Source organism: Mchenga conophoros, linkage group LG3 (assembly GCF_057382185.1).
Source record: "Mchenga conophoros isolate Kocher_MC1m ecotype Shallow Benthic linkage group LG3, M_conophoros_male_GT1.1, whole genome shotgun sequence".
Lineage (NCBI taxonomy): Eukaryota > Metazoa > Chordata > Actinopteri > Cichliformes > Cichlidae > Mchenga > Mchenga conophoros.
This window is the reverse complement of record NC_140528.1, coordinates 43,191,011-43,217,277: the sequence shown is the minus strand read 5'-3', so window position 1 is coordinate 43,217,277 and position 26,267 is coordinate 43,191,011. Positions and strand designations below refer to the sequence as shown.

At 41.0% G+C, this 26,267-nt stretch overlaps 3 protein-coding genes across 5 annotated transcripts; 1 reads left to right on the top strand and 2 right to left on the bottom strand.

Moving 5' to 3' along the window:
• Positions 1–3,648: 3,648 nt before the first annotated feature.
• Positions 3,649–13,399, bottom strand: LOC146578822 (uncharacterized). Of its 3 annotated transcripts, XM_085268842.1 has the most exons (5): positions 12,924–13,399; positions 10,791–10,815; positions 7,212–7,381; positions 6,945–7,080; positions 3,649–5,406 (listed from the first exon to the last, which is right to left on the bottom strand). In XM_085268842.1, the coding sequence occupies exons 1-5, from the start codon at positions 13,397–13,399 to the stop codon at positions 4,663–4,665; spliced, it is 1,551 nt and encodes a 516-aa protein (XP_085124968.1). In that variant the 3' UTR covers positions 3,649–4,662. The 3 variants fall into 3 exon arrangements, with proteins under 3 accessions (XP_085124968.1, XP_085124967.1, XP_085124969.1); XM_085268841.1 differs by lacking the exons at positions 10,791–10,815; positions 12,924–13,399 and adding an exon at positions 9,562–10,266; XM_085268843.1 differs by lacking the exons at positions 10,791–10,815; positions 12,924–13,399 and adding an exon at positions 9,991–10,266.
• A 163-nt stretch (positions 13,400–13,562) lies between these two features.
• Positions 13,563–17,960, top strand: LOC146578821 (uncharacterized). Its single transcript, XM_085269151.1, has 3 exons — positions 13,563–13,702; positions 15,503–15,853; positions 16,092–17,960. Exons 2-3 carry the CDS (start codon positions 15,691–15,693, stop codon positions 16,292–16,294), a joined length of 366 nt encoding a protein of 121 aa, XP_085125277.1. The 5' UTR covers positions 13,563–13,702; positions 15,503–15,690; the 3' UTR covers positions 16,295–17,960.
• A 2,827-nt stretch (positions 17,961–20,787) lies between these two features.
• Positions 20,788–25,901, bottom strand: LOC146578820 (myelin-oligodendrocyte glycoprotein-like). Its single transcript, XM_085269076.1, has 3 exons — positions 25,644–25,901; positions 23,028–23,363; positions 20,788–22,789 (listed from the first exon to the last, which is right to left on the bottom strand). Exons 1-3 carry the CDS (start codon positions 25,714–25,716, stop codon positions 22,602–22,604), a joined length of 597 nt encoding a protein of 198 aa, XP_085125202.1. The 5' UTR covers positions 25,717–25,901; the 3' UTR covers positions 20,788–22,601.
• Between the last annotated feature and the right edge of the window lie 366 nt (positions 25,902–26,267).

Here is a 26,267-nt window from a genome sequence, read left to right as displayed (position 1 = left end):
TGCATGTGACTAGATGAATACATGTGATTGGTATAAATACAAATGCAAAGGACTGTGGCTGGACTGATGATGTGGACTAAATGTGACTGACTTGAAATTCAGAAGACGGTAACTATTCTAGGATTGGTCACTTTTAATGCCTAATCCACCCCAAACAGTGAAAAAAAAAAAAGGTGGATGTGGGTGTTTTTGTTTGCTTGTTTTTGCAGAAGCAGAAGGATGACAGAGACCAGAGGAGGAGAGACTGTATGTTTACATGAGTGTGGGCAGACTTAACCCTTTAGCTGTCTCTGTAAAGCACTTTGAATCACCTTGTTGTTGAATTGTGCTATACAAATAAACTTGCCTTGCCTTGCCTTTAGCTGCTACTTTTGTTTTACTGATTTTGTGTGAAGAACACTGTTTTTACTGGCTGCTTGTTGGTTATAGTAACACTCTGTATTGTTGGAAAATGTCAAATGTTAGAAGTTGTCAGAAAGCATAGCGGCCTTGAAGAGCGTGCAGAGAAGGCCAGCCCACATCAGCAGCAGTTAAGTTATGCTCTGATGAACGGCTTTCACCCACCCACTGCTGACTTCATTAGGAAACAAAATTTTAATCAAAACACAGACGGGTCCGTTGAATGCATGAATTGGGCCCGCCATGTGCTACTCCGGAGGAGACGCCCTGATGTTGCATTGGCAATGATCTAACTAACCCTTTTCTTTAAGAAAGGAGCCTAGTTCTGATGAGTTGACTCATGGGAGTGTCGATGCGTCAAGAGGAGGAATTCCAGGTTTAACATGAAACAATGTTTTCTGTGTTTTCCATGACGATTTTTTCCACGGCTTTTTACTGTGACTTGTGGGATTAACACGTTATGGACAGGTATGTTCGGATGAGTGTTTGAAAACTTATAAGTGAAGTTCACAAAACTGAAAGGAAAAATGTGGATTGATGTTGGTTGATATATTTTCCAAATGGTTAGAAGTTTTTCCTTCTAGTAGGGAGATACAGGTGCAGTGGCCAGAGTATTGCTGGAAGAAATCATCCCAAGGATGGAATCTCCAGAGATTGAGACTGGGTGCTGATCAGAAGTCTTCAGAGACCCAGCGAGAAGTAAGAAACATTCATGGCAGAGCTGAAAGCCCAGGCAGTAGTTAAGGTCAAAGGTCGTGCGGTTTGGGGCCCTACTAGTCATTATGAGAAGGTTCCAGAACCACAGCAATAACCATAAAGCTGCACTGGAACGAGAGGGTGAGGGGTGAAAAGAGCGCCCTCCTCCAAAAAGAGCATGCCAAGCTCCAACTCAGCGACTGCAGAGCAGACTCTGTGGCACCTAAGAGGGATCATGAATGCAGATGACACCTTATTAAACAATCAGGCAGTTGTGCCTGAAGTAGTTCCGTGTGGTTTTGTGTTAAGGGGGTCGTTGGTGTGACATTTCTAATCATCTTATAACTGCATTTACATGACTGTGAACATCACAAACTCTGTTAGAGTCCTGAGCCTGAGCAGAAGTGACTGGAGTAGTTTTAGCATGCACGTTTTACAGCAACCTAACTAATAATTATTTGTGTATATTTTGTAGACTGATTTTCTAGCATGTCAGTTCCTGATGTGTAAGTGCATTAGGCCCTCACTGTCCGAGTAAACATAGTAACAACAGTTGTGAGTTCTTTTGACATGTATACTCAGCTTTGACATGTTGTTTGACACCCTAAAGTAGGATTTTGGGTTAATCACATTTCAGTGAGTGATTTTGATAGGTCTCAAACATGCTGGAAGCACCTAAAGAATGAGGTTGTTCTTCTAGAGTTAAATGTGGTTGTTTTGGTTTCCCCAATCACTGATGTGAGGACAGTAAAGATAATTGCAAATGCCTTTGAGAGGGTTTACACTGTTTAAATGGGTCTACAGTAGTAAAGAGTACAGCACAATGCATAGATAGAGAGGAAAGATCGATCTCTCTGTTGTAAATTTAGCTCAGAAGTGTTTGATATATGTTGGCTGTGTGGAAATTCATGGCTACTTCTGGGTTTTACCCCAGACTTTGGGAAGCACTAACTTTGAAGTTAGTTTATGTTTGTGGTATTCACTTAGGTACAAATATAGTCGCTGTCCTTTATGGCAAACATCTGGACAGAGCAAAGCAAATGGCACAAAGGAGTGTGTGTGATGTCTGGTGATGCATGTGTGCTTCAATTCCTAATAACACTGGGGATGAGGGTCTTTTACAGAAACCATTAATAAATTGGGAAACATGGGTTGATGGATTTAACCCGCAGAGTTGAGGGATGTCATCTCTACAGTTTTAAGAGTGTTCAGCTCCAAATTGTGCTGACTGCACCAGAGTACCAGCCACTCAACTTCCTGCCAGTATGCAGACTCATCACCATCCTGAATGAGGCCAATGACAGTGGTGTCATCTGCAAACTTTAGGAGTTTGACAGCCGAGTTCTTGGAGGTGCAGTCGTTAGTGTAGAGGGAGAACAGTAGTGGTGAGAGGACACATCCTTGAGGGGCACCAATACTGAGGGACCGAGTTTCAGAGGTGATCTCCCCCAGCCTCACTTGCTGCTTTCTATCTGTCAGGAAGCTGGTGATCCACTGACAGGTAGCTGGTGACACGCTGAGCTGGGAGCGTTTGGAGGAGAGAAGTTCAGGCACAATGGTGTTAAAAGCCGAACTAAAGTCCACAAACAGGACCCTGGCATAAGTTACCGGGCGGTCGAGGTGTTGCAGAATGTAATGCAGCCCCATGTTCACTGCATCATCCACCGACCTGTTTGCCCGGTAGGCAAACTGCAGAGGGTCCAGCTGGTGGCCTGTAATGTCCTTCAGATGGGCTAACACCAGTCGTTCAAAGGATTTCATGACCACAGACGTCAAGGCGACGGGTCTGTAGTCATTCAGTCCTGTGATGGTGGGTTTCTTGGGAATAGGGATGATGGTTGAGCGTTTGAAGCAGGAGGGAACTTCACACAGCTCCAGAGATCTGTTGAAGATGCAAGAAAAGATGGGAGCCAGCTGTTCAGCACAGGTTTTGAGGCAGGAGGGTGAGACACCATCTGGTCCGGGGGCTTTCCTGGGCTTCTGTTTCTGAAATAGTCGGCTCACATCCTCAGTGTGTATTCTGAGTTTCAGGGAGGAGGAAAGGGGGGTGAGAGGTGTGATGGAGGTTGTTGAGTCTGGATTGGAGAGGGTGGTGGTGGTCGTTGAGACTCGAATGGGGAGGGTGGTGGTGGTCGTTGAGACTGGATTGGAGAGGGTGGTGGTGGTCGTTGAGACTGGATTGGAGAGGGTGAGGGTGAAGGGGGGAGAGGTGGAAGATGTGTTGGGGGTCAATGTCTGAAGCGGCCATCTGCTCTGGTCGCAGCAGATGGCCGCCCCTCCCTGAGCCTGGTTCTGCCGGAGGTTTCTTCCTGTTAAAAGGGAGTTTTTCCTTCCCACTGTTGCCAAAGTGCTTGCTCACAGGGGGTCATATGATTGTTGGGTTTTTCTCTGTATCTATGAAGCGCCTTGAGGCGACTTATGTTGTGATTTGGCGCTATATAAATAAAATTGAATTGAATTGAATTGGGGAAGGGAGAGTGAGGCGGGGAGTCTGTCCGTCTCAAACCTGCAGTAAAACACGTACCATGGTCACGCAGTCTATTCTTGAAAATATTTTGTGCATCTTCATTTTTATTTACGGTTCCACATGTGGCAAAAGTTTTGTGTTGCCTTAACTTACACCCTGTAAATTTAATAATCTATACTTCAAACGTGGGGATGGGGACTACTTTTTGTTTTTATTTGCTGACATAACCAACTGTTTAAAAAATAAACCTCTGACATGTTTAAACATATGAAGAATGGGATGTAGTATCCTCTAACTACTTGGTTAAAATAGTGTTAGAGAAATAAACATATTCTTATAGCAATGTGCATCACTGTAGTTATAAAACATGAACCATCTAAAATGGTCCCACCAATGTGTAGTCCTACTTAGAATAATCCTTTAATTGTCCCACAAGGGGAAATTTGGTTGTTACAGCAGCCACTTGCACAATCACTTCTGCGTTATACTCATCCCTGCCCCACTGTTTCTGCAGTGGTTAAACAGTGGCGATGTTCTACACCCGCTGCCTACAAGAGCTCCCAAAATTGAACAACTGCCAGAAAATTAGATAAAGGATTTACGTTATATGCTGCATCACAGATACACAACTACGAGGGTAAGAAAACAGAAATTAACCGACAAAAAATAACGTTGGCTAACGTCAAATTTAAACATTGCGTTACTCCTCTCTGCTTTATCACACCCAATTTGACTGGTCAGATAGTTTAATCAACATGTGTTTGGGTGATCAGAAGCAAATATACATCAAGTTAATACTGCAAACATACAACATCTAAATGTCTGTGAATGACTGAGAACCGTTCTCAGTCACCCAGGTCATTGTAGTCAAAGGAGCTTTCAAAGAAAAGCGTCTGGACTTCTTTAAGTTTCTACATTTAATTAATTTTTAAAAAACATTTTACTGTTGTGTGAAACCAATAAACTCTTATTTTAGCAAAAATATCAAAAACATTTTACACATTGAATGTTTGCAGAACTTATTTACATAGTAAGTATTTAAAGCTCCATGCCTAGCATAAGTTACTTGCACTGGTGTCTTGGGACAACTCCATCTCGTCTCACTTAATCCGTTTTTTAACTAATGCTGTGTTCTGGTAATTTGACAGCATACATGCTACTGCAAACAGTTGGTTGATATTGTAAACAGGTGACATGGTGATGATGCCATCAAAAAGTTTGTTCTGTTTGATCCTCCTAATGACTCGCTCCACATGTAGCCCGAGTCTGACTGTGGCCTGCATCTCCTTAACCTGGTTCTTCTTCTGCTTAGATACAAAAGGGGGGCGGTACACTTTGCATTTACAACAATCTGTGATCAGGAAGCCCTTATCCACCATCACTGCCATGTCTTCAGTCAACTTCTCAGCAATGCCTGATTGTTTGAATAGTTCCTTGTCAGTAACCGAACCTGCGTACAGATCAGAGATGAATGTGACTGGACCATGTGGAGCTATGCCAACCAGGGCTTTCATCGTGCAGTGGGATTTGTATGAAGAGTACGTTTCACTCTGGAGAAGTGGTGAGGATGGTGTCTGACACCTCAGCTCTGTACAGTCAAGGATCACCTGGGTGTCTGAGAAACCTTTGAATTCTTTAGGGAGGTAAGCTTGCACTTCTGCACGTGTAAGCCAGATGCACTGAGACCCCAGTGCAGTGGCAAGAAAACTTGTCCATGTTGCAATGATGCTGCTCACTGTGGACTGGTGTATGTTGAATCGATGAGCCAGGTCCCTCTCCTTCAGACCAACAGACAGGAAAACCAGGAAAAGAAAGAACTCGTCGATTGGCTGGAGCAGCTGCCTCTGAAAGGTTAAAACAAAAGGGAAAAAGTTAATCCTTAATCTATGAACTAGTAAGATCATGCTTTTCTTGGCTAAATGTTTTGTAAGATAAGACAGGATAGACCCTTATTAGCCCCACATGTGGGAAATTTGTTGAGTTACAGCAGAAAGTGGCAAAAATTCAGAAAAACAATGAGATAGGATAAGAATAATAATATAATAAGAATAAGACACTGTGTACAATAGAATAAAATGCTACGCTGTCAATGTAATTGGTTGTTGTAATGGTTATGCATATCATATCGTACATTTTTAATTTTTCTACAAAATAGTTGTTTTTATTATCTTTATATACATACTGCAAATGTGTTCATACGAGTTGGCACTCCATCTCTTGAAGGTCAAAAGCTAAGTTCAACGTGACTGTCTGGACTGATTATTGTAGGAATGATGTAGAGTGCAGAGGGTTGCTTGCAACACGCTCACACACACATGATTACAGGGATATTCTCTGGTTCAGAGGGCCAAATAATATGTCTGCAAGTAGCAGTGGGACAGAATTAAATAATCAAGAAATAATCAAAACTAGGCGGGGAGGTGTTTTTCTTTTCTCTCTTACAGAGGAGAGAGCAGATACCAGAGGAGGTCACAAATGTACAAGGAAGATTCGCAGGGAGACAGCAGGACTGCCATCTCTGTGTGAGAGCACGATAGCCATGACAATCTTTGTTATTGTCTCACTATATAAAGTTGTGGAGGGTTATCCTTTTTGTGAACCAGATGCTTGATCTCACATAGAGGTCCACAGCGCTGTGTAAACTTGTAATTTGAATTGCTAACACAAATTAAATCTTTTTAAATGACAGAACGTTCTCCTGAAATTCCTTCTGAACACACACACAACAGTACCATGGAGTATGGAGCCCCGCAAGGAACATAGGGGGGGGGGAAAAAATTAAGATTAACTTTTGCAAGATCTCACAAAAGTAACTCGGGATCTCTCAAAAGTAGGTAGCATTTGAAGGCCAAGTTGGCGTATCCTTCGTGACCCAACCTATCCGAGAACTCATACCAGCCAATCAGTTTCCAACAATTGCAGCAGCTACTTAGTTTTAATATGACTCTTTCTGGGTCACAAAATAAACTTTTAAGATATTTTCAGACGTGAATGTAGCTGTGTAAACTTCAAATATCTGCTCAGTTTATCAAGACATCACATATTTGCAAAAGTGGTAATTTTTTTGTTTTTGAAGATGTCTGTTACCCACCAGCTGAAAGCTAACAGCAGGTCGAGGCCCACTACAGCCGGGGGGAACACCGCACTCCAGGCACATAGTGCCTCGACCTCCCGGAGGATGCAGCCAAAACATTTGCCAGATCTCGCAAAAGTTCATCTTTATTTTTTTTCTCCCATGTCATGAACACAACAGAACGATGGGGAAAACAGGTTCTGTAGTACACAGATTTAAGTATGCAAAGGATGCTGAGCCCTTTAGGATCTACATAAACACAATGACATCGCACCTCTAGTTCCAACTACCAACAAAGCCATAGCCTACCGTTTGTGTGCGTGCAGGTGTCAACACTTCTTCGTCCGTGTTGGCAGCTGACTTGGCTCTTGAAGCCCGGATCATTTTATAGATGCAAGGCTCAATCAAAACCCAGAATGCCATCAAATGATTATAGCTTGGAAATCTATTCACAAGAGAGACAAACATCGTGTCAATCATTAATTAACATCACTCATGAAACATACAGTCAGCAGATAAAAAGTCAATATCTATGTTGTTTTCATGAAGACTGGAAACACTTGAACTTCGATGTACCTGGTATAGAATTGGATGTCAGTGTCAGAGCCAGCAAACCGCTGTAACCCAAACTCTCGCTGGACACGTAACTCCTGTATTTCCTTCCTCAGACTCTCCACGTCTTTGGACAGGTCTTCTGCTGATGGCTCAGGGACTGAGCAGTAGTCATGATCTCTTGTAACGCTGTGCTGTTGAGAGATATTTTCAGGCAAGAATGTAGCTATATGAACTTCAAATAGCTGCTTGATTTATCAAGATGTCACATATTTGCAAAAGTACTCTGATGTTTTCTGAGACATCTGTTACCCACCAGCAATAGCTGACCGGGAGGTCAAGGATCACCACAGCTGGTGAGATGAGTGAAATCCCAGCATATCATTTTTAAACCACCCGTGGTCTTTTGCTACTCAGGTTAAACATGATATTTAAGTCTCTTAGGTAACTTCTAAATTTTAATGTTGGGTTTAATTTAGTGTTTTATTTGTTCCTGAGTCAGTTTGGCTGAGATTAAAGTTCAGCTTCATAACTGGACGGTTTTATTTAATACTGAAATCTTACTTAGAGAGCTGTGATTGTATTTTGAACTACACCCGTCATATCCCCTGATGTAAAATGTTCTGTTTTTGTTTAAACAGCTGACTCTGAATTAAATACACTAAAAACTCAAGAGGAATCATTTTCACTGGGAGCAAAAGCAGCATGCTAATGCATGGAGATCCTGACTGCTCCAGTCAGCAGATTATATATTAAATACTTGATTATATTTTGATTATATTATAAATACTTATATTTATAATATTATATTTTAAATACTTGCGGGGGAGAAGGCTTACTACAGAGGAGCTGTCGGTTATATTAATGGCCGTCGCGTTCTGGCGGATGGTTGAAAAGTGTTCACTCTTACTTGTTCTCTGAACTCTACATAAAGAGGGACGTTTGACAGTTTTGAATGTGATGGGAGGTGCCAGCACCGCTGTTCTTTCACCTTTTTCTAAACAGGAAAGTAAACTAACTTTTTCTCTTTTTTCTATTCAAGTTTGATATTCTTAATATTTTGAACTCTATTTTTGTTTATTTTTAATGCTACGCACATGTTTATCCTTTGTGTCGTTGAATGTTAAAGGTCTCAGGGATAACGTTAAAAGAAAAGCAATGTTTATGTTTATCAAAGGGCTAAAAGCTAATTGCACCTTACTACAAGAAACTCATTCAAGTGACGCTGATGCCACCTTCTGGTCAAATGAGTGGGGTGAAAAATCCTCTTCGGCCACTGATCCAACCACTCTGCTGGAGTAGCTCTCTGTTTCTACCAATGTCCAGGGAAGGTCGTGACTTTTCAGGCTGATGATTCAGGACACTGGCTGGTAGTTTTATTGAATATTGATGGTTCATTTGTGATTCTAGTAAATGTTTATGTCTAGATCTGTGGTTGGGCTCGATATGTTATAGATATGTTTCACATGTTTCTATCTCAGCAGCCCCGTTGACAGATCACAGTATTATTATTCTTAAACACCAATTTAAAGGAAAGGCATACAATAATAAATTTTTAAGGACAATTTTCCCTTCGCAACTAAAAAGAAAAAAATGGTTAGAGACTATTATTTGAAGTTTTTGACTAAATATCTTTCTTTTTCAAGTCCACCTAAAGCAAAAGAAAATCACTTTAAAATTATAAATGCCAAATATCTGTCCAATGACTATCTTCACAAGAAATTAAATATAGATACGAACGCATGCACTTTCTGTAATACTGATATTGAAACTACTGCATCTTTTTTTTTATTCATGTGAAAGTTCCAGATCTTTTTGGGATGATTTTCTGTACTGGTTAACCTCTAAAAACATTGACTGCCCTTCTCTAACCTGACAAGTAATTAGATTTGTATTAAAAACCGAAAAAAAAAAAACCCCAAAACTTATTTATAGTAGCAAAATTTTTCATTCACAAATGTCGCTTCTTGAAAATTACTCCGATTTTTGTTGGCTTTAAAAATGAAGTCCTGCTGTGGAAGGCTTCATTAGACAAGTGTAACTTAAAGCTCACACCTTACTTGAATTTTTGATGCAGCTTTTCAATTGATGTAGCTAGATTTCTATGTGCCTACTTTTGTATGATAGGTCACCTTACTGTACTTTTATGCTGCTTTATGGTATTTCTGACCTATAATATTCTTTAAATGCTCTTTTTTTTGACGACTGCTTTGTTCTTAACCACTTATAACTGTATATAACTTTTTGTTGACATGTAAAATAAGCGCTGTATTGTAATTTTTTGACAATAAAGGGAAAAATTGTACTGCTACATCAGACTTATCTCAGTCTGGGTTGATGCATCAGTTTCACTTGAAGAACACTGAACACTCACGGATACTTTAGTAGCTTCAGCTGCTTCATTGCTTGTCTCCTCCATAACTGACACGGTGTCTGATTGGTCACCATCATCCACGAACATGTTGGCTACTGTAGAAGCGGGTTGTTGTTTACAACCATCCCGGAAACTGTTTAGCATCTCTGGTCTTAGGCGTTTCTTAGCGCGGTTTTTACTCGCTTTTCTCAGACCCGTGGTCTCCTCATAGCGAAAAATTGTCGGGACTGCATTTGATTTTAGTCTTCGCTTATAACCAGAAGCACCTGTGAGCTCTTTTATCAACCGTGGTCGACTAAATGCCTCAAACGCATCAGGGCTAAAATGGCTAGAGCACAGCCGCGGGTCTTTGGGGAGTTGTACTCGACCGCAAACATCTTCCCATTGCTTTCTTCTTGTTTTCTCATGAGGAAAGCTGTGGAGACTTACATCTGTTCCTTTGTTGAGCTTCGACTGGAAATTACAACCGAAAGCTACACAATGCGGCATAGTAGTTCCTCTCCTGCAACAACAGGTTAGCTGAACGAAAGCGCCTGCCCACAACCAATATACATCATCGTCCCAGAATGCATTGCGTGAACAAAAACATGGCCGCTCCCAAGGCTTCAAAATAGTTTTAAACAACAAAGATTTAATGGATAACGAAAACATTTTAGTTATTTTCAACAATGTTTATGTAGTGGAGATAATTTGTAACATATTTAGAGTAACTTGACATAATAGTCGGGATTCCTTTTAAGAACAAAGAAGGAAAAACTGTGAAAGAAATCCTGTTTCTGACCAGAGCTTTCCTCCTGACGCTCAGACGACCACATTTTATTCATACCTGATTTCACTTCAAGCTTCTCTTTCTTTTGATTTATGTAACACAGTACACACAGAGGCCAGCCAAGTGAAATTAACAGTGTGTTGTGACCACATGGGGTAATTGGGATTATTATTATTTTTTGTATTATGTTTAGTTGTTGTCCCTGTGGTTTTCCCTTTAGTTTTTAAAATGGTTTTCTCAGTGTCTCTATAGGCTCGGCTGTCTCTCATTTGGGGAGTTTGTTGAGTTATGATATGATTTTGCTAAGCATTATTTTTGAAGGAGTTCTGTTCAGCTGACCTCTTTTATGGGTCCACTTATTTCTTAAAATAGCTTATTTTTCGGTGATTGTGTATATTGACATTATTTTTGTCATTTTGGGGGTATTGCAAAAGCCACATTTTATAAATTACACCCGTACCTGTGCACCCTTGGCTTCAGGGTCCCTGAAAAGTAAGAAAAAAAAGTAAGAAAAAACAAAACAAAATCCCATGTCACATTAATCTTTTGTTCTTTTTGTGACTGGACATTCAAAGGTGTCTCACATAACAAGAAAAATAACAATGATAAAACTTTCAGATACTTCACCTTGTTTTCTTAACAAGTTGAATGTTTTAAGTCATGTTAATTTATAAATTTGTTAGTTTCAACAAATCTCTAATATTAACCTCACTTTAACCTTTAACGGCTCTAATAGACTGTGTGTGTGCCTTGGCATTTGCTACTTCCAGTGGGGAAACTCCCGTAGAGCACTTCGTTTCCGGTGTGATATTCGTGCCTTGTTTATGGTCAAACTTTCCAAAACAAGTTAACCCAATGGATGAATCATGCGGCGATTTACATATCTCGGCCCCCTAGACACAGTCTGTTTGACCTGCTCCCCTCAGGCAGGAGGCTCCGGTCCATTCGCACCAGAACCTCTCGCCATAACAACAGTTTCTTCCCCTCTGCTGTTGGACACATGACTGTTCCCACCCCTAACACATGACCCTACGCTGTGTTGACTGCATAATTCCATGTTTGGCACTGATCACCACCTGCACTCATGTATATATCATGTATATATCTATCTACGTAGCACTTTTAATTCTTATTCTTACTTTTATTTTTTTCATGTCTATTTAAGCGCAATTTATGACAGTATGTTTGCACTGAAGCACCGCAGCAATTTCCTAATGTTGTAAACCTGCTCAACATTTGGCAATAAAACCCTTTCTGATTCTGATTTACATATCTCGAGATGCCTTGGGCATTTACCATATATCTGTAGATGATGTTCATCGACTTGAACTCGATTATTCTACACCAAGAGCAGAACAATTAAAACTATATATTGGATTTGTGAAATGTTTAAATAAAGGTTCATTTAATACATTTTCATGCATCTGGACCACAGTAGAACAGATCTCATACTACTGTCCAATTTTGCTTTATTAGCCGTTCTTGCAACTTTAAACTTTGTGGGGGTTTTTTCAGTTGTTCTCACTTCCAGCTACTTTACATCTGACCTGCATCCTGTGTAGATACCTTCATAGAGAGGACATTAAGTTAAACTCCTCTGAGATATTAAATTACACATTGTGCGACAGTAGGGGGCCCTGCATTGTTTAGCGTTTTTTTGTTTTTGTTTTTTTTGCATTAATGCAATTAATTAAATCTATGAATGAGATCCTTGGAAATTGGTCATAAAACTTGTGCAGAAAGCAAAGAAACACAAGATTAATCCAGGTTAAAAAAGCAGTACAGAGAGGGGGAAAGCAGTGGCCAGGATTATAAGAGAATATGCATTTGCTGTTTTGGTCAGTATTTTAATATATAGTCAAAGTTAGCAGCCCTTTTGCTTTATATTATCTGCTCTTGATGGATTTAAGCTGTATTCCCTGGACCAGAGATCTGAGTAGACTTCAATCAACAGCTGACGGTTTGTGTTATTGTTGATAGTTAATATCGTCAACTAATAGGGTTCATTTGCTTCAATAAAGTGTATTTCATGTAATCAAATGCTTTTCGTCTGCTTTAAGGTGATCAGAATTTGACATTTGAGATGCTGTATCATTTAAAGCAAGTTCAAAGAAAGTGCTGAAACCTGTCTTTATTGAAGTTTCACAAATCACAGAAAGTTTTCATAAAATCGTTGTTTTGTTGTGCTTTTGTTCTGCTATCAGTGTGGAATAATCAAGTACAGGTTTGAAATGTCAGGGTTGTGTAGTTTTTGCTCTGCAGCAGATCAAACATGCTTTATCCATTTCCCTAATCGGAAGTTACAAAGGCAAACCAACTTCAGCCTCGTATTAAAATGCACATTTGTGTGGTAATGTTATAAAGCTGTTGTGAAATCTGTTTATGTTGTCCTAGTAAGGCTACCATGAGGGCAGCCACTAGAGGTCGCTAGAAGACCGGTGTGTATATGTGTTTTCCAGAAATTGATGTAGCCACGTACACTGTTGCTACAATTCAATTAAAAAGCGGTTCGTGCTTGAGAACCCTGCGTCTTATTGCCTCCGAACATGACAAAAGCCATGGGTCACTAGTTGAAAACTTGAGGATTTCTTACCTTGTATAGTCCCGACTGTCATCAGCTGATGTGGCAAATCGCTGCAGTCCCTGAGTCGACTGATAAGACCCGAGCTGCAGCCTGAGCTCGTCGAGCTCCCCTGATATGGTTTCATATTTAACGCGATGTTCCAAAACTCCAGGTCGCTCTGTCTTTTTCGAAAAATTATTCCAGTGGAATAACAACGGGACAACTTTGGGCTGAAGACAGCGCTTCCCAGAGGAAGACACGAAGATGTCTCCAGTCTCGAAATGCCGACTACACACTCTAGAGCTGGTGGTAACAGTGAAGCCGTGCCTTCTGATTTTCATCAGCCATTGTGCGCGCAATTCAGGATCCTTGGGAAAGCAGTGGAAACTTAACATCTTGTTGAACCTCCCCCCAGCAGTGCACAGCGGGACACAGCAGTGGTGGGTGTTCCCGCCTTCTGCTCTTTGTAGCTTAACGCGATCTTTCCGTTTTCGTATTTTGGACATGATTTTGGTGTCTATCTTCTTCGCAGTAGCGGCAGATCGCAATATAAAGCTGCCGGAAATGTACAACTCTACATCCGGTCTTAAAACAGGAAGTTAGCGTTTTCTCGTTCACAGGGTCATTTCCTTTCCTCACCGATCTCCCTGCACCGAGCAGCAACAGGAAAAAACAAACCCTGCACAGTCCTACAAAGCTAGCTTTAGTTCTTCGTTGTATTTCAGGTTTACTGGAGGCATTTTAATCGACCAAAGCGAGCGCGTGGAACACCTGGGTCCCTCCACGGACGGCGGGAGATTAATGGAGAGGTAAGTTTACACTGTTTGTCGAGATCAGCGCGGAAGCTTCCAAGAAAACATGAATCCGTGACATCTGGTTAAAAAACGGAATTGTAGACTGGCCGATGGTTTCCACACAGCCTACAGCAGATCTACTGCTCTAAAGAAAACAATCTCCCTTTGGTTGTGGTCACTAAATGACTAAATGGCCAAAGGCAAACAGGCGACCACGCGTCGTGTTCTCCACATACACAGAATATTATTATGGGCCTCTTTTCTTTTTCTTCACACCCAGCCATAAATCTTCCTGTCACCTGGAGATCTTTTCATAAAAGTCTTTGAGGTTTCAGAGCTGAGACGTGAAGCTGTTGTTCCTGTTCTGATAAGAACAGGTGGGTGTGTTCTGCCAGTCAGTTTGAGGTGGGAGGAGGGGGATCATCCTCCCTACCCTTTTTACGTGAGTACCCAGAGAGCTGGTGGCTTAAATGACTTGGATGTTAACAGAGAGCGTCTGTCCTGATAGCCGGTGTCTTTGGACCTTGGATTTATATTTTCATTGTGCCATCTGCACATAGACAGCCCGACTATGTTGCAGTTGTGTTGTAGTACAGTCCTCTACATGCTGCTGCTGGTCTGTGTTCTGGTCAATGCATATGAAGGTAAGCTGTGTAGCTGCATGCTTGTTGTAATGTATGGAGTAGTTTGGGTGCATTTCTCTAAGGGATGGTCATGTGTCATATGTGCTTAGATTTGAGTGATATGGGAGCAAATTCCAGATGTTATAGTTTCAGATTTCATATCCATTAAAAATTAAATTGACTTCTAGACCAGGCATAAAGACAATATGAGCCCTCAGTGAGAATTTCAGGCAAGAAAAAGTAAATGAAGTTCAAGTTTCCTTAAATGGGACTGTGCTGTTTATCAAAACTTCTGTCAGCTTATTATTATTAAGTAGTTAAAAACATTGGCACAATTTCTGGAGATTCTGGCTGTGAAACAAAAAGAACAGTGCTGATGTGAACTCAAGGAAACTTCCCCCCTTTTCCCCAGAGAGAGAGAGGAGAGGAGAAACAAAGAACTGCTGCTCTGCTGCAAATACAGCAGCCACACAGAACTTAGGGGTTATGAATGTTCCACAGGAAGGCACAAAACACAAAACACAAAACTGTAGCCTGACAAATTTGACCACAGAGCAAAAAAAACCCCAAAACACTCTCACAACACGATCACTGTTGAGAATTTTTTTCACTGTGCTGTGATAACTACTGTGAATCTGGAATTTTAAATATTATAAATATATATATTTACACCATGTGTGTTCAAGTTTTGACACACTCAGAGTGAAACAGATCACCTGTTAGCTCATCCTGCACTCTTACAACCTGTTGAAGACAAACTATTGATCAACTCTGGTCTGTTTCTATTTTCATACTGATCCTTTTAAATAATGTCTACATTTTTGTGTTCTGGTTCAAATGCATGTAAGCTTTTGTGACCTGTAACTTACTAATAAAGATAAAAGATGTTTGTTTGTTTGTTTTTTAAGTGAGACAAAACAATTCTGCATCATCATCTTTTCTTGAGCAGACACCCGTGTTTATTGTGATGAATGGAGTACAGGACTGAACAAGACGTGTGTATTGAGTTGACAAGTGGCATCTAGGGAAAGAGTCACCTTGTAATTTATTTCACAAAACCGCACTGTGTTAAATTTCAGCATGCTGTGTGAGCTGTACTGCCTGTGGCTCTGCAGGAATCAGTGGTTTCTGCTCCAGAAGTGAGCGATGCTGTCGATGTTGTTAACTTCTCATTTTGTTTCCTCTCTTTCAGACATAAACACCACAGCTGGACAGAATGTCATTCTGCCATGTCAAGCTCCAAACTACAACATCATAGTTGCAGATTGGAGCAGAGCTGACCTGGGATCAGAATATGTCCTTTTGTACAGGGATGATCTGTTTGTTCCAGACAACCAGCATCCATCTTTTAAGAACCGGGTGGATCTGCAGGACAGACAGATGAAGGGTGGAGACGTGTCTCTGATTCTGAAGGATGTGACGATTAATGATAGTGGAACATACGAGTGTCGTGTCCTCCAGAGAGGAAACAACCGTGGGAAAAGAGCTGTGTTGAAGAACAACCCCATCAGCATCATCTACCTGAGTGTTGTTGATCCTCCAGGTGAGTGAGTAGAGTTGAGTGTGTGTGTGATCAGAGGTGAAGCTGCTTCCTGGTTGTTGATGTTTGTTTGTAAAGATGTTGTTGATGAGACTTTGTAGAAAGCAGCTGGTCTGAGTGATGTGATCAGAGTGCAGTAGATAATGTCTGACAGCAGTTTGAAGAGGAAATGGATTCTGTTCTGTTCTTCACTCATCACCTACCTGACAGCTGACACCTCACACCTGTTTCTCCCCTGCAGGTCAGACAGGAGGAGACACAGAGGATGGAGGGAAGGAGGATGGAGGGAAGGAGGATGGACAGGAGGAGGACAGAGTCACTAGAGGACGTCCTGGTCTGTCAGCTTTTGGTGTGTTTTGTGTTCTTATAGCTGCTTTTGCGATCTCTGGAAAATTGAAAAACAAGAATTCCTCACTTGCTCCGCCTGAACAACAGCAAGCCTAAAAAGAAGAAGCTCTTCGCTTTTTTCTCTTTGTCTTCAGACAAACCAGTTTACTGTAGCAGTACACACATGTCATGCCATCCCTGCAGATTCAGCTTTAAATATGACCACAACAAAGCGATTCATTATTGCTACATAAGGGCTCTCATACAGGACATCAGTTTCAGTCACGTGTCTCTGAAAGTTGCTCTGACTAAATGAACATGTGAATTTTGTCAGATTCTGTTACTTTGTAATCTCAGAGGTTAAACTGAGGTCCAGAAGTGTCTGATGTGGTTGTAGAGCACTCTGAGAGAACATACAATTATGTTACATGATTTATTTATTGGACACAGAAGCACTGATTATTTTTCTCTGCTGTTATGAAGTGTTTAATGTTAAAGGTGAAATCAGAAGTTTCCACCTTTTAAGATTGTGTGATCCTCTGATTACTCTGAAGTGCTGAGCTAAGCCATGCTGTGGTTTTACTCTGTGAAAGGGAAAGTTTGTTAACTCATGTTCGTGTTTTGAAAGTATTTGAAGGTATCCTGTAACCCGAGCTGTCAGATTCATGCAGATGAATGCTGAGAGTAAAATTGCTTCTTGCATGGATGTGACCATCTTTTATGTCATACCTTTCTTTCATCTTTCTCAGTCAATCTGGGCCCTTATTTTTCCTCTGCTGGTCCTGTCTTCTGCGGCGTGCCTCAAGGATCTGTCCTTGGTCCCCTGCTCTTCTCACTGTATATGCTTCTCTTTGAGAAGTACAACATCCTTGTTATGCCAGTGACATACAGATCTATTTTGAATTAACTGATGATCGTTCCATGTCTGTGCACTGTTTTTGTGAGTGTATGTGTGAGGTCAAAGATCGGCTCTCTGGTAACTCCCTTAGCTTAAATAACAGGAAAACCAAAATGACAGTAATATCCCTCGCGGCCAACTCCGTGAGCCTTTGGTTCCTTGTTAGTGACCTAGGTGTGTTTTTTGGATAGCTCATTTAAATTTGACAAACAAGTGTCTTCTGTTGTCAAATTCTGCTTCCATCAATTGCGTCTTATTTGCAAGGCCAGACATTATGTCCCTCATAGGGACCTGGAGGGGCCTTTGTGACATCTAGGTTGGATTACTGCAACTCCCTTTACTTTGGTCTTAACTCTGCTCTTCTCCATAGACTGCAGATTGTTCAGAATGCGGCGGCTCGTCTCCTTACTGGTACCGGGCAGCGTGTCTCTATTACCCCCATCCTTGCTGACCTGCATTGGCTTCCCGTTAAGTATTGCATTCAATTCAAAATCCTGCTGCTCACCTTTAGAACTATTAACAATATAGCGCCAAGTTACCTCGATGAACTACGTAGATCATACACCCCTGCTAGGGTACTAAGATCATCTTCCCAGTCACTTTTGTACCGTCGAGATCCCGACTGAAGACTAGAGGTGACCACATGTTTACCTTGGCTGCACCCGATCCATAATGGGGAGGTTTTATTTTTTTAAATTTTAAATATTATTTATTTTGTTTTGGTGTTTTTAACGGCATCAACCTGCGAGCATGTTTGGTACTTTTCCATGGCCTTCATCTGTCTCTATTATTATATCTGACCCTCTTGTATGTTCAGCACTTTGGCATACCCCTGGTTGTTAAATGTGCTATATCAATAAAGTTTGTTGTTGCTGTTGTAATAAATGTTGAGCTAACGTTCATTAGTTTTTGTGCTAACAGGAGCCAAATGAACTTCCCTCAGTGGATAACCAGGCGTCTTATAGTAAACTGGTCTACATTTGCATTTGTGACATTTGATCTGATAAACTGACGCCGTCAGAAGTTTTGAATGTGTTTAATTTTTAAGGTCAGTTTTAGCGCTGATACATTAACATATGTTTAGTCTAAATTGAATTCTTGTCTTCTTGCTGTAATGGAGCTGAACAAGCGTTAAAGAACAAACACACAAATGGAAACAATCATTCACAGAGAAATCGGTGAGGACAGTCTGATGTGTATCACTTCATATCTGATAAAAGCTTTTAAATCAGGCATCTTATCAGGTATTTGTGAGTTTTCAACAATAAATAAAGATTTTGACAGTAAACTTTATTTTTAGGACAAGAAAGGCAACCACAGCCTGACCCAGGTTTACTTATCTGCTTATTTTATCAGTGGAGACTGAACATGTGGCTGTTTCACTGTTAAAAGTCTACAAATCTAGAACCACATCCATAAACATTAAACATTACCTTTATTATTATGTCTATAGCATTACCATATTATCTTATATTAGAATAAATTTTAAACCAAAGGCTGGACTGTGATCACTGAAGTGGGACTTTTATTGTTCATAAACGTTCTCAGTAGATTGTTTGTGCTCAATTTCAAGTTATGTTTTTCACACCTAATTTGAGTGTGTAGTTTTCATTATCTATAGTAAACTTCACAAGTACATCCTAAATGTAAACATGATATTGAAAGGCTGCTTTGGTGATCTTCCTAACACTGAAACTGTAAAACAGGCACTCTGAAGCAAAGCTGTTCGAATTTTGTTTCAGTGCCGACAGACAAACCAGAGTTTCCTGTAGCATAATTATTTCACTGATATGAAAACAGGAGCAGCAGGACAGGCACGTCTCAGTAGTATAACCTTGTTGTTATTCACGACATATAATTAACTTTGGTCCACATGACAGTTTCAGTCATGTGACCTTGAATTTCACTCTTCACAGTGGAGGATTGTGAGCTCAGAGCTAACCGGAGCTTTGTCTTCTGGTGCACTGAAGATAATAACAAGGACAGAGGAGGCAAGGAGAGAAGAGACAAGGAAACATACTTTTTAGTTATTGTTGCAGATTCTTGTTATTGTCTGTGTTGCTTTATTTATTCAAAACCGAAATCATCAAAACACAGTGACTCTTATGAACATTAAAGAGCTGATCTGAAATTTATTCTGTGCACTTTTCTGCAGAGCCTGATTTTACGATGAGAACAGGCGGCAGGTGGAGAACAGCAGGTGAGCGTAGTGGAGCTTTTAGCAAGTAGAGAGGTGGAGGAGACAGACGTAGAGTAAATCACTTCAGACAGTGCATTAAAACGGGGCCGCAGTAGCATAGTTAGCAGGGTCTCACAGCTAATTAAGCGCTTCATCATAGATCATAGTGTAGCCATAATATTTATTTAAAACACGTACAAATCTTTATTATAATGGTTATATTCCATTATTATATGAGTTGTGAGAAGTTCTGAACTGGATATGTAAAGATCAGAAACCTTCTCGGCTCATCTCGCACTCAAGATCATCACCTCGGCCACCTCTGGACTGTTTTCAGATCTCAGCAGACTTCCTGCCGTGTTCTCTTATACATTCAATGCGTCCGTTTTTTATTTATACAGCATCAAATCATAACAACACTCACCTCAAGGTGTGTTATATTGTAAAGTAGACCCTACAATAATACATACAGAGAAAAAAAATCGTATTCCTTATTAAAGGAAGCTTTGCAGCACCCACAGGCTCAGATTCAGCCTTCACAGCATCACGTGGCACCACTAGCTCTGAATCAAAGAAACTTGGATGCTGGTTTTCTGGATCCAAATGCTCATCTCATATACAAGGACACATCCATCCTGTTGTTTTGAGCTCAACGTGTTAAAGTGGCATCCACACTCAGCTGTGATGGTTTTCTGGTCTGAAAGAGGTTAAAACAAAATTCAGAACAGACTGATGGAGGTGGAGCACTCTGAGAAACAGTAGCAGAAGAACAGTTGGAGGCTGTTAAATCTGCATTTGGTCCTCTGTGTTTTTTAAACAACTGAGCAAACAGAAACAGGTCTTAAAGTGGAGTATTGGCCTTTTTGTGGCTGTTATCGTGGGGTATTACTGAGGAGAAAGGTGGTGTGCTGCCACCTGTTGGTTGTGGTTTTTTAACTGATAGATTTAACTTCTAAAGGCTGCTTATGTAGAGGAGAGCAGTGTGTCAGAAGGAGGCCTGGAAGGAGGACTCTTTGAAGAACTCATCCCTTTTATTTATAGGCTTATTTATCAGGCTTAAACAGGCTCATATGTTTCCTGCTTCTGTTTGATTGGCTCTTGTTGCTCAGGGGCGGGACTCTTTCTAATTTGTGCCTCCTGGTCTCCTCCGTCTTCCTGCCTGTTACCTGAAAATCAATCTCAGTGATTCATGCTGAAGAATTTCTCATTTATATGATGGTTCTGGAGCACTGTTTGTATTCTAGTTGTAATTTAATGTTATTTAATTACCAGAGTTTAAAATGAAGCTCTGAGACGCTGATGTCTCGTTCTGTTGAGACTGTTTCCTTGACTCCTCTCTCCTTGTGTCCTTTCTGAGCTCCTCAGTGGGCCTTAGACACACTGGAGGGGTTTGTGCAGAATGATCCTCTGATAACAAACATCACAGGTTGATAAATGTCAGCATCCAGCGTGTGCTATACGCACTCTGGTTTAGAAGATGTACATGAGTGAGGAGAAGCCTTTTACTAAACACACATCAGATTGTTCTCACTGATCGCTCTGATTATGAATAACACGATGACCTGAAGCAAAGCTCAGAGGGTTTGCTGTGTGTTCTTTGGTGCTGATTCAGCAGGAATCAGTGAGAAAGTGCAAAAATAAATCTCTGTTAAACAGTCAACAGTCCAGTTTTTTATTTCTTTGGTTCTCCACTTCAGTGGCTCAGTGCATCAGATTCACGGGGAGATTAAAATCAAACAAATAACAGAATTAAACCAGGGAACAAATGAGGGGAAAGTTCTGCACCAGGCTGAACCCCGTAAGTCGGCAGTGGTTGATGTATCGTTCACAGAAAATGTAAACAGGTGAACACAGACAGTACATGAGAGAAACTGCTGTAAGTGATCAAATCAACACATGTCGCACAACATTCCTCCTTCCTTGCACAATTTCCTCCAGAACACTGAGCAGAAAAAAGACACCTGGACTGTTTCAGCAGCTCCTGGAGGAGAGGTGAGAAACAAACTAAATCTACACCAGCTTTTTTTACTCTGATACCTTCAGGATTTCGTGGCTGACTTGGCACATGCACAGACAGCAACAGTATTTTTTAATACAGATCACAGCATTTATGCATTCATAATCTTGCAAAACACTAAACCCAGAGAAAAAAAAAAGCATAAATTACTTAGTTTGTTTAAATTGTTGATTTACACCAAAAAACAAAGTTTCACAAATAGGAAACGTAAAACACAAGTTTTTGTAACACTGTTTCAATTTTCCACTGAAGGAAGTTCAAGTACCTGCTGAAGGAAATAAATAAATTTGAAAAATACCATAAAGTTAGTGGTACTGAGATGGTCTGTTCTCTAGAACAGGTCATTTCCCAGTCACTGCTGCATTAACTTCAGTTTTCATAAAACAAAATTTGTCATTTTTAGCTGCACAAAATTCCCTTTTGCAGTCTAAAATCCCTGTTTGTGTAAATTTAGGAAACATTACATAGTAAAGACAGTTATAAAGAGGGAGTTATAAAAATGACACTTTAGTTACAGTCAACATGACTGTAACTAAAGTGTTTCACTCTGAGATATTTTTCATGTCTGTAACATTGCCAGGATGCATCACCATGACAACTAAGAAACAGAGCTTAAAGAGTGTAAACAATTTTATCCCAAACCGTCATCCTCATCTAATGTAATAGATTTAATTCTTAAAGTGATGCATTTTTTATTCATAAGTGTAGAAACCTGTGAGCTGTTAAATGATTCCCTCCATCACCAACCCCACAGATGTCCAAATGTAACATTTTTCACTCTTTAAAAATGGGAAATATAAAGTTTGTGTCCTGGGACCTAAATTTGAATACATGAACCTGAGGTATGTTCATGTGTACGAGTTCATATCCACAAACACATCAGTCAGTATTGCACCATTAGTACCTGTTTCCCTGCTCCAAACAGTGTGAAACCCTCCCAATGTCTTTAGACTTTAACAGGATCTCTGAGAAGCAGAAATCACATATTCAGCACCATTCCCTTTTCTTTTTTTAGAGATCAAATCATTAGGTACAAGAACAAACACACCAAAACTGACAGACTCACTACCAGTCCCACAAACCCTCCATGTCCTCCTGGAGGACGTGCAGGTGAGAAGAAGGTGGTGAGTAAAGAACAGAACAGAATCCAGAATTGAAGTCAGTTCAGTCCCTGAAACCCTGAAACCAAATTTCATGATCTACATGTCCTCAGATCATCTGTTTGTTCTTGTGTTGAGTGACACGCTGGGAATTTGGAGCAACAGCAGGAGAATCAGGTGGAAAAGCCGTAAGATGTTTCAAACAAGTGCATTTCAACAGGAGGTTAGTATCAATCCTGATTCTCATTGTCATGGTTTATGTAGATAAAAAAAACAGCAACACCAACAAGAAGCACAACAGGAACTACCAGACCAGCTATTAGTCCAACAGATCCATCCTCCTTCCCTCCATCCTTCTTCCCTCCATCCTCCTTCCCTGCCTCCTTCCCTCCATCCTCTGTGTGTCCTCCTGGCTGACCTGCAGGTGAGAAACAGGTGTGAGGTGTCAGCTGTCAGGTAGGTGATGAGTGAAGAACAGAACAGAATCCATTTCCTCTTCAAACTGCTGTCAGACATTATCTACTGCACTCTGATCACATCACTCAGACCAGCTGCTTTCTACAAAGTCTCATCAACAACATCTTTAGAAACAAACATCAACAACCAGGAAGCAGCTTCACCTCTGATCACACACACACTCAACTCTACTCACTCACCTGGAGGATCAACAACATGAAGGTTGATGATGGTGGTTTCCCATGAGCGTGTGTCTTCCATAAAGACACGACACTCGTATTTTCCAGCATCAGCAGTCATCACATTCTTTAGAATCAAAGACACGTCTCCATCCTTCATCTGTCTGTCCTGCAGATCCACCCGATCCTTAAAAGATGGATGCTGGTTGTCTGGATCAAACTGACCGTTCCGGTGCACAAAAACATATTTATCTGTCAGGTCAGCTCTGCTCCACTCTACAAGATCAATGTTGTTGTTTGGAGCTCGACATGTCAGAGTGACGTCTTGTCCAGACTCAGCTGTGATGTTTTTCTGGTCTGAAAGAGGAAACAACACAGATCAGAGAGGTTAAAGGGATCCAAGTATAACTGTTCACTTTTAAAGCAGCCAATCAGAAGACACTGGAGTTATGCACACTGGTCAAACCATCACACAAGTATTAAATGTTATTTAATATCATAGTTTTACATCTAGTTCCTATTTTTAATATGTCCGTTAATAAACTGAACAACATAGGCTAGTCTAGCTTGACAGTGTTTTCCTATCATGGCTGTAATAATCTATGGACATGTATTTGTTGCTGCTGTCCCTGATTACTATGTTGGTGTGTATGAGTGTGTGTGTGTGGGTGTGTCAGAACACTGGGTTTCAGGCATCATCAGGACTGGTGGGTGTGTCCCGCCTGGAGGCGGGCCACACCTGAAGAGGACGATCACACACACACCTGCAGCGGATCAAGCCTCGTCATGGGACCTTTTTAGCAGAGTGGCTGAGTTCTCACTGATGCTGGATTGTTGTGTAAGACTCCATGTCAGTGTGAGAGCTAAGAGTAAAGCCAGTTAGTGCATCCCTACCAGAGTTTGTGTCTTACGGTTGCTTTTGCTGGTTTCCCCCCCGGAGGAGTTTGCAAACAGGAAGGCAGCGAGCACGGGGAGTGCGAAGACACAGACTTTTTGAGGAAAGACATGACACGGCAGTCAAGCAAGAGCACAGGGATTTATTGTCATTTGTTGCACTGTAAATAAACGTGCTGTTCAGCACAAAGAGTCCAGCATTTGGGTCCTCATTCCCCACTTTCCCATGGTTTGCCTCGCTAACCGTGACAATGGCAGATGGTAAATTAGTTCTGTTTGCATAGAACAGTTCAATTAAAAAATAATATAACTTTATATGACTTCTTAAAGTCACCAAAATAAATGAATGTAATGCACTCATTTTCCATAACAATGCTGACATCAGCAAGTTTTAGTATAACTCATGAAGTTCTCAGACGCCGCCGCCATTGTGGGTGGGGTGTTTGAAGGAAGCAAACTGGAGTAGGGGGGTCATCAAGGACTTTGTCTGCTGGTGTGAACAGAACCATCTTTGCATCAATGCCAGCAAGACAAAGGACCTGATGATTGACTTCAGCAAGAAGCCATCCCCTATTACACCAGTGAACATCCAGGGTTTGGACACTGGAACAGTGGAGCAATACAAATACCTGGGTGTTCACCTCAATAACAAACCGGACTGGTCCACAAACACAAATGCACTCTATAAAAAGGGTCTAAGTCGTCTCCACCTGCTACGGCGGCTGAGATCCTTTGGGGTGAACCGGACTCTCCTGAGGACGTTTTAGGACACTGTGGTGGCGTCTGCTATCTTTTTTGCTGTGGTCTGCTGGAGTGGTGGAATGGCAGAGAGGGATGGGGGGGAACTCAACAAACTGGTCTGGAGGGCCTGTCAGACTCTATAACACAGTTTAACACTGTTATCTTACTCATCACCTGTTTAATTGACGGATCATATGTTTTTTTTTATTGCTGCTACTTATTTGCAGCTTGTTTGTACACTGCTTATTTCACCAGGAGCATCCATACACCCCCACACTTACATGTACAAATCTCTGTACATGGTTGCTTATGTATATAAGACCACTTTGTGTCTTCCTTCTAAATGTCATATTCATAAGAGCTGTGCGACGGCCAAATTTCTCATTCGTGGGATATTAAAGGTTCTCCAAAAGTTGATTCTGTTCATCTGGACGTAGCGTTTTGTGGGAGAAATGTTTCACCCAAGTGACTTCTTCAGTCTCAGCTGACTGCAGGTCAGGTATTAAAGGTTTATTCTATTCTATGTCCAGCAGGGGGCATTGCGCTCGTTTGCTATATATTTGTGATGCATGTTTTTCTGTAACCCCCCCCCAAACACACACACACATAAATTTATGATAATCAATAAAGCAAAGGCCATAACTAATGCAAACTATATTGTACAACTGAACAGATGGTCTGATAAACAACTGATAGTCCCTGTACTACACTGCGCAATAAAGGAATAATGAAGCTCCTTAAGATTAGGAGAACAGAACCGCCACGTACACAGTTTCTGTTCTCTGCACAGGAAGCATCATAACTAATCAACCCACTGATTCAATCATTTGTATTCTCTGATCAGCAAATGAATGAATGGACGTCAGTAACCACCTGGCCTGAATTATGTAGGTAAAATATGTCAAGTGCTCACTAATAAAAGCAGCAGAAAACACCTGAAAAAACATGTCACCAAGTAAGAACTCACTCAGCATAATCAAAAGCATTATTAGCACATCTCACCTGCAGAAGTAAACTCCAGGAGGAAGACAGAGGACAAACTCAACAAGTGTGACATAGTTATCCAAACATCCATTCCAGCGCAGATTTTCCGATCAAGCCGTTGTTTTTCTGTTTTCTATAAATGATGTTCCAAATTAGTTTTTAATCGGCTAATCTACTGATAAATTCAGATTTTTAGATAAACCTGTATCTAGAGCTAATGTTTGAATGAAAGAAGGGAGGAAAGTGCGTGTTCCTCTTTTATCACACATCTGAAACTTGGGATGCTTCTAGAAAGTGTGAGGGAAAGGGGGTGGGGGCTCTTTGAAGACTCCTCCTTGTGTCTCCTCCTCCTCAGTTCTGTTCCTACAGTAAATCAGAGGTAAACTACTGATTTTAAGCACACTTTTGTATTCAGCTTGTCCCGGCAGAACCAACATGACTCCATTTTCTTTGACAATTATCCTGATGAGAGGAGGCAGGGGGGCTGGAGCTTCCCCCAGCAATCATAGAGGGAGAGGTGGGGTACACACAGGACAGACCAGGGTAACATGGCTTGTTTGGGATGTGGGACGTAAGCCAGGCAGACAGGAGAGGAGAGGCGACTTCTTAGTCAGCTATGCTCCTCTTGGCAGTCCTAACCAT